General features: G+C 34.7%; 1 protein-coding gene across 1 annotated transcript in view; it reads left to right on the top strand.

Annotated features, from left to right (window-relative positions):
* The window catches only part of LOC118742793 (alpha-protein kinase 1), a 47,631-nt gene extending 38,954 nt beyond the window's left edge, over positions 1-8,677 (top strand). The window contains exons 2-5 of the mRNA XM_036475139.1: positions 3,969-4,117; positions 4,261-4,442; positions 5,634-5,750; positions 7,947-8,677. Of these exons, the coding sequence (XP_036331032.1) occupies positions 4,007-4,117; positions 4,261-4,442; positions 5,634-5,750; positions 7,947-8,538 (1,002 nt within the window). The 5' untranslated portion in view covers positions 3,969-4,006 and the 3' untranslated portion in view covers positions 8,539-8,677. The remainder of the gene's footprint in view (positions 1-3,968; positions 4,118-4,260; positions 4,443-5,633; positions 5,751-7,946) is intronic.

Raw genomic sequence — 8,677 nt, 5'->3', positions numbered from 1 at the left:
CTAACGAATTCCTGCAAAGAAATGTGTGCATGCGCAGTACAAGTGGCGCATATGCGTATGTATGGCTCACAAGGATGCGCTAAAAATACATTTGCATCATCGTCCGGAGAAAGCAGGCCGGCAAAGCTGGTGTCGAGGAGAAAAGACTCGCGTAAAGTATTTGTGACAACGGCAGGCTCACGCATTCATCATATTCTTCATACTCGTACTCATTAAATTTCTTATTAACTGCCAATTCTTTCTTCTTCTTCTTTATTAATACGAGTACGAGCAAATTGTCGTAAATTGAATTATTGTGCGTGGCATCGATGGCTGCGCTAACTGCGGTTACCGATTTGACGTTATTGTTAACAAAGTTATGACTATTTAATGGTAAATTGTGTGGGCGAAAAGGAATACCTACTTGAAATCTTCATTGGAGTACATTGGTTGCTTACTTGCTTCGAAGTGGCGTGCTGGTGATGCGCGTTATTGATGTTTAGGAATTTTTACGCATTCTACTCAAGCATTCCTATCAGCTGCTGTAGTCCTACTGTGGTTGTTGTTGGTGCTTCCGAGTTGCGTGGGGGGAATGTATGTATGTGTGTCTGGCATGTCCTTATTGCCAACTCACAATTGTACACATCCATTTTCGAAATGCAGTGAACTTGTGGCCAATGTAGGCGGGCCTGTGCATGTAAATATGTATGTATGTCTATTATATGGGTATATGAATGTATGTAAATGAGTATGTGTATGCGCATACAAAGAAAAGAAATGAGGCTGCAAAAGACAAAGATGCTGAATTGAATGGCAGTTTCTCCGCTAAACACTTGAACGTTGTGCACAAAAGTTCATTAATGAAAATTTAATTAAATTGAACGTGTCGAATATTTAGCGATTTTTTTTTCTATTTTCCAATCGGCGGGCAATTCAGTTAGTTGTAAGTGCAAATATATATTATGAAATATAAATAGCCGTAACTAACATCGTCAGCTGAAATGCAAAATTCTAATAAAAAATTCAAAACTCAATTTTTGATTGATATGATGCGCTTCATCGAATTACTACCTCCCACATCGTTTTATGCAATAAATATTATTTATTGGGCACGTCCCTTTGATTTTCATGGACCGATATATACATGGGTCATTCCATAAAAAATTTACACCTCAATGTTTTTTTGGTGAGATATATATTTTTTTTACATTCTTTATTAAAAAAAAAAGAAAACACCTATTTTTTATTTCGTCATGATATTCGAAATATCCCGAAATTTTGAGCTCACAGAGATGTATCTTTTTTCAATTTTCGCAACTATTTGTCGGAGAAAATCAGTTAAATAATCAAAATGTACGTAATTACCGGGCTATAGTGTACCTACATACAATACACAGAAAAAAATGTGACAGATATCGTCTCGAAGCCAGTTTTACGAAAGCAACCTATGTAAGTGAAAAATAATTTTTTTATTTGAATTTCAGAAGGCGCAACAGCTCAGTAACTGTTGCGATTGCACCTTCTGAACGCGTTGTTATGTACTTCTGATCAACTGAACAGTTGCGTGTTAGATGATCATAATATTTCTCTGATCATTTGAGACAACATGTTGTGTGTTTTGAATTTGACAGATAATGTATCAAGCCGTTCAGAAGACGCATTACTATCACTGATTTTTTTAGCAACGGTTGCGCTCAACTGCTGCGCCTTCTGAACCTACCCAATAAAAAATTCCTAATGTTTTTTTTAAGCAAGAAAATTCTTCTTTTCTGTTTTTGTACCACACAAAATCAATTTATCCTCAATTAATTAGTTCACGGCTGCCATTAGATTTTAAGCCGACCCTTCACAGTTTTTGAGCTTTCAAACAATTTATCAAGCCCAAAACAATTCGAAAATCTCGAATATAAATGATTCATTATATCAGAAAAAGTAGTCATTGACATAAAACGTTTCGCAGTATTACCGACCTCGAGCAGTCGAGCATCATAGATCATTGTCGTATGATTGTTCCATTTACTGCCTCTAGGCGGCTTTTCATCTTCGTCGATTGGTGTGTGAACTTTTATATAGGTGGCGCATCCCTTGCTTACGATATTCCTCATCGCTAACTCGAAAGGGGTTTAACAACTGTCGTGAAATACTTTCCTCGAAAAGCAAAGGGCATGCATGGATACAACTTTTGTTGTTTACAGAGGTGTTTTAGTGCTCAATCGTTTAGTAGCACTTATACAGGAGGCGATCTTTGCAGAATTGCGAAGCTGATATTGTTGCTGTTTTCTAAGTCGAGGAAGTTTTCTTACATTTCTTTAGAACATTTTAACCTCGAATTGCCAATACGGCAGAAGTTAAGGGATTAAAATAATTTAAGAACAACTTTGTGGCAAAACTTATATATAGGAACGAGAATTATGTTAAAGATCAGTTTGTAAATATATAAAATTATAAGTGTAATTGAATTTGTGACCAAAAACTGTTAACTTAAACCCATTTTGATAATAATTTGTGATTAGGTGAAACAAAATCCTCTCAGGGCTTGATCATGTACGAATACTACTGTCTGAGCATAGTTCGGTTGCAGTTGGTCTCAGTCCTTAAAAAGGTGTGATTAATCCGCTAGCTTGGTAACTTGGCTAATATAGTATATATAGAATTGCCGAGAAGTTCGGTGGGTAGGTGGCCTGCTCACCCCCTGCAACGAAGCCAGATATTTAGCGTTGGTTATTCTTAGAACAGGATGGATTTTATCATGAGATTTTTACCCTTTTTGATCGGCTAAATAAAGATAAAAATCGTATCTAAAGGAGTCTATACGAAATATCGAAATCAAATTAAACAAAAGAATCTAAGTATTGTTTTTAAATACAGAATCACCCCTTAAAGGCTAGCGCGTGGCTATAATACCGAAATTTAGAGGAAATAAAGTTAATTATTCCGACTACGAAAAGTTATTTAGTACAAACCTCTGGAAGTATTTGCGGTAGAGTACTGGACTCATGGAAAAAATGTGGGTTCTTGGAAAAGTGCCCGGTGGCCCCGGCCTTACAGATTTAATTTTATATACTACCACCTGTTAAAAAATTAACTTAAATTCAAAGTGTTTTATAAGTTAAATTAATTATTACAAAATGGATGTCGATCGAGTCGTTATACCCCAGAAATGGTGACTCTTTAGGAATAAAAGTGTCATAAAGGGGGTTTTAGAGATAATTGCATGATCTACACTTTTGGTCTAATCTATTTTTATGAAAAAAACCTTACAGTTTAACTGAAAAATTGTAAAAATCAATTTGTGACATTTGACCTTCAATAATTTTTTTACAGATCTGGGATCAAGGACTTTTCACATTTCATTTATAATGACGTTCGTAACATCTAACTTGACCAGGCTAATAGAAAACAATTTTGAAAATATGGTTTAAATAGAGTAGCAATTAAAAAATATTAGTTACGCGGGTTATAATGTACTTCAATTGGGTTGACAAGTCCTCATTTATGAAAAAAAATTGTGCTATTATGAGATTTCTTATATGAATCCGAATATGAAGTGTATTTAAAATACCGCCATATGTACATATGTATGTGTGTATATTTAGATTTTTTTGGGACATACTATGTACATTGATGAAACTTCTAAATATTTATTCCTCCTACTAAGTATTTTGAGCCAGCGGCCTTTAACTTTATCACACTGTTCAATGGCCTTCACCCTGTTAACCCAATTTGTTGTAGGAAATTGTTTTACAAATTCCTTAAGCAAAATAAAACGAGTGGTGATGAAAAACATGGTGAACGCATAACTTGACAGGATACGCTGAGGAATTAAATACTCGCAGTGGGCCAGCATAATTTAATTTCAGCACTTGAATTAGTCTCATTCGCCACAGCGCTATGCGTTGGTGGTCAGTTAAAAATGACGGCGATTATATACAAACATAAATATTTAACGCTTTAGTAATATTTGCTGCGTTTTTTTTCTATCTTTCCAGATTTAATATAAAAAGTAAGTTTAAACCCAAAAAAAAAAATGATGCACTATCGGAAAGGAGAAAATATCGAGCAAGAATTGACTAAAGATGATTTGCCATTCGATGATTGTTTGCCCAAGTTACCACAGAAGGAGTTTCTCTGGATGCATGTAAGAACTTTCACTATTTTATATTTCTATTAATAAATATGTTGTTATGTACATACATATATTTTCGTTAGCCTTTTTACACATACATACATATGTATTTATGTACATATGTGTTTTCATATTCATACTTGATCATTCCGCAGGTAAGAGGTGGCACAAAGGTACACAATGTTATCAGCTATGCAAAGAATGCTTTGGACAAGGGCGAATATCGTACAGTTGTCTGGAGTGGCTCCGGAGGCGGTGTAGTGAAGACAGTGTCCTGCGCTGAAATATTAAAGCGGAGCTATCCTCTACATCAATTGACGCGTATGGCTCAAATAACGTAAGTTGAAGTGACTGCTCTTCTGGGTCATTTATACATACATATATGCAGTGATCGAAAACATTATAATCAAGCTCGAAATTTTTACGAAAGATTTTAAAAATTTTAATTTTGATTTTGTTCTCCAGACGCCACTATCCAATTTATATGTAGAATTGCTCGCTGATTCCGAAAATCAAGTCAATTTTTTTTTTGTATGGATACGTCCTCGAGACTTTTATTTACCGTTATTCAGCTTAAAAAAATAAAAGTGAACCACTTAATCAGGTATATCTTTCGAACCAATTAAATAATCATAATACGAGATACTGCATTCTCCACAAACCCTATATACATCACTTTTCGATAGCCCTGACAGTTTCTGAGAAATTAACTAATCATTCCAGATTTTTTGTTCTTTTTTTTCGTTTTTTATGGAAAAATGTAAAAATATCAAACTTTAACAGGGACTAAATTAAAAAAAAAAACAATTTCTGTGTAAATGTTTTGCACTTGTGTTAGAGCCTGTTCCTTGAAGAAAATCGATGGAAAAATAAGAAGAAAATGATTGGTCAAATGGAAATGCGCAAGGATTTTTTGTATGAAATATGAGCAGAAAAGAGTGTTACTCATACGCCACGTACACCTAAGTAGGCAGCGTGTTTGCATCGAAAACAAGAGGTTTCAGAAATGATCAATTAATGTCTCAGAAACTAAAGATTTTGATATACGGTTTGATTTGCTTTCATTTCCCGTCTTACGATTATTCAATTGGTTCGTAAGATATACGTGATTAAGTGAATTCACTATTTTTTAAGCTGAATAACGGTAATCGGTATCTCGAAAATTTATTCATAGAAAAAAAATTATCTTGATTTTCGGAATGACCAACCAATTCTACATAGGAATTGGATAGAGGCATATATAGAAAATTTTTGCTGTAAACCAGTGTTATTGATCGTTTTTTTTTTGTTTTTTAATATCGCACAAAGTTTGAAACTTGGATTTACAAGGCTTTTGTTAGAGAACGAACTATACCTATTTTTATAAAAAAATAACTAAAATTAAATAGCACAAAAATAATAATATGTTAAAACTTACCAATATGTAGTGCGGCTATCATTTTTTCGACCATGTAGATACTAAATACATATGTACACAGATAACTAGGCAGGAAAAATGTGTTTGTTTGTATTATTTTTCCCTTTTTAGCATCGAAGAGCATTGGGTGCCACAGACGGATGGTTTGGATCCGATTGTAGCCAAACGTAAAGTTCCTAGCTTACACATACTAATGACGCTGGATCCAATTGATGACTCTATTGTGGAGTAAGTATATTATTTATCTTTGTGTTTTAGACTTTTTTACATTGAATAAATAGCAGCTGCAGGGTTTAAATTTTAATTTTTTTCATTCGAAGTGGTCCATGTATTGACACTTTTGTTTACCTTTTTTTACGTTTTGTTTTGGTATAGAGGAAAAAAAATTGTTTTTGAAATGTATGTAAAAACATTACATGTACATTAGCGTGGAGCGGAAGCAAAACATTTTGCGTTTCGAACTTCTAATAGGGGGAGGGATCGTTGCCTTTAGACGTCAATAGAATACCCCTACATTTTTATTGAAATCGGTTAATACTTTCTGCGTAACATTATTTATCAAAATCATGTTTAGAAAAATTCTAGTAATGTACTTTTGTAGGTCATTAACTTTTTGTAGCTAAGAATGAAGATGTTGCTCATTTTCTCCAATAAAACAACTCTGTCGATCATATTTTGTATGGCAGAAAATGCTTGGCACCATCAATACAAAAAAGTGAAAAATCAGCGGTAGCCATTCTAAACTTGCACTGTATTATACTAAAATTAATGGCCTACGACGATCCCTTGCAATTAGAGTTTCTAATCCAACATTTTCTTTCCGCTCCACCTTAATGTGCATACATACTTATTTATTTCGAAACATTACCCTTACCATTACCGTTGGCATTACAAGTACCGTTGCCATTACCAGCATCATTACCATTACTAGCATCGTTACCATCACCAGTATCATTACCATTACCAGCAACATTACCGTTACCATTACTATCACCATTGTCGATACCTTACTGTTTTCATTTTCGTTACCATTACCATTACATGTACTTATATTTACCTTTACAGTTACCACTATAGTTATCATTACCATTACCTTAAATGTTATTTTTACCATTAACATTATCATTGTCATTAGCATTACCATTAAAAATTACTAATTATCGTACCATTACCAGTTATCTCTACAATTATCATTGCCTTTACCGCTACCCTTACTATAACCATAACCTTAACATCCTTTACACATAATGTTAATCGTAGTGAAAGTTTTACCTTACCAAAGCCAAATACCTTTCATATATAAAATCGTTGTCCGCTTGCTCATAAACGGATTACAACAGACTGTTTGTTGGAAATGTCTAGTATACATAATAGGGTGGTCCAAAAATGCATGTGAAAAAGTAAAGTCGGAATTTTTATGCTCTCACTCCCTAGTATTATTCTATACCGAAAAAATATACCCGATTTTTAATTTGAAATAAAAAAATCACAAAGCTTCATATGTACATATCTATTTTATATGGGAAATAACAACTTTTCGTAGAAATGGTATAGAATTCTTGAAAATCAATATTTTTTGAGCGGAAAACTGTTTCTTTCAGGAGATTCCCAATAATAATAGCCGATTATTTTTTTAACCATTTTTTCACAGTGAATATATTTTATAGGACCGCTAAAACCCCTAGAAAATGCCAGAAAATGCAATGGGGGATAAATAACAAAAATTAATTAAAGAGAACCAGAGTTTTCCGATTAAAAAATATTGGTTTTCAAGAATTCCATATCATTTCTACGAAAAGTTTTTTTTCCCTATATAAAATACATGGAAAACTTTGAGCGCTTTCATATTTTTTGATTTCTAAATAAAAAAAACAGGGGTATATTTTTTTAGATATAGAAGAATCCTAAGAAGTGAGAGCATTGAAGTTCCGAATTTACTTATCTTTGGTCACCCTAATACTTAAACACGTTTTTCTGTCCAATTCGGATTTGCTAGGAAAATTGGTTGTTGTTGTTGTTGTAACAGCATACAAATTCCCCAAAGAGTCTTTTGGCGAGTGTTGCTGTAGTGACAGTCCTTGGCCATATATAAATCTGGGTCGTTCCGTTTACGTAGACCCGATAGTCGTGGGAACGTGTGAAAATTGGTAATTTCTATCAATTATAGTTTCGGTGAAAAGAGTACATATTCCTTTGCAGTAAAGCGGCAGTATGCGCTTACACTTTATCCACAGTTCTGTATTACTTAATTGGTACGGTTTCTCTAGATTTCTCTTTATGTTTAGTGTTTATGTAAGTTAAGACAACCACTAAATTTAAGTTAAACTTTCTTACATTTTCATCTTGCCTTAGAAAATATTCAAACAAAATGTTTGTTATACAATTTTCTCCACCTCTCTCCATGCTCTCTATCCCTCATCTCAGCGTGCAGAAACCCAACACTACCACAGAGTACTGGAGGGGCTGGAGTGGTAGTGCACAGCAGCAGCAGCAGCAAAAACAATCACATTATGCAGGACCAAGCGGTGAAGGTCGCACGCAACAACAACAACAACAACGTCACCAGAGACAAAAACAGTCACGTCAAGGAAAAGCCCAGAATCAAGAAGCACGGCAGGAATCGGAAGAAGTTGGAAAAAGTGGAGGAGAGCTGCGTGAACGCTCCCAAAGACCACAAAATTCAAATAGAAATCGTGGTGAGCAACGCAGAGCGCGTAACGAAAATAATGTTGGTCAACATCAGCCACGGCAATTTCAAGAATCGCCACAGCAATCGCAGCAGCAGCAACCTCAGGGTGATGGAGGGCAGCAAAGGGAGCAACAATCGCAGCGACATCGCCGGCCAAAACCGAAGCAGAGGACACAACAACAACAGCAGAAACAAAATCAATCGCAACAAGCCATGCAAGTAGAGACGGCATCAGCATCGGCATCAGACCCAGCGTCTGCGTCAGCGTCATCAACACCATCGACCACAAACACCTCATCTACGGCTTTAGAGCCAATGGAACCTTAAATGGAAAGGAGTTTACCTTTTTTTTTTAATTGCTATTGAAGGCATATTTTTCTTTACAAACATACATAAGTATGTACGTAATATGGATACATAAATACTTGTTAAAAAACAAGTCCAAAATACAGATATTTCAAATTTT

Source organism: Rhagoletis pomonella, unplaced genomic scaffold, assembly GCF_013731165.1.
Source record: "Rhagoletis pomonella isolate Grant_MI unplaced genomic scaffold, Rhpom_1.0 Rhpom_scaffold_00007, whole genome shotgun sequence".
NCBI lineage: Eukaryota > Metazoa > Arthropoda > Insecta > Diptera > Tephritidae > Rhagoletis > Rhagoletis pomonella.
The sequence above is the reverse complement of the archived record's forward strand: the minus strand, read 5'-3'. Positions and strand labels throughout refer to the sequence as shown.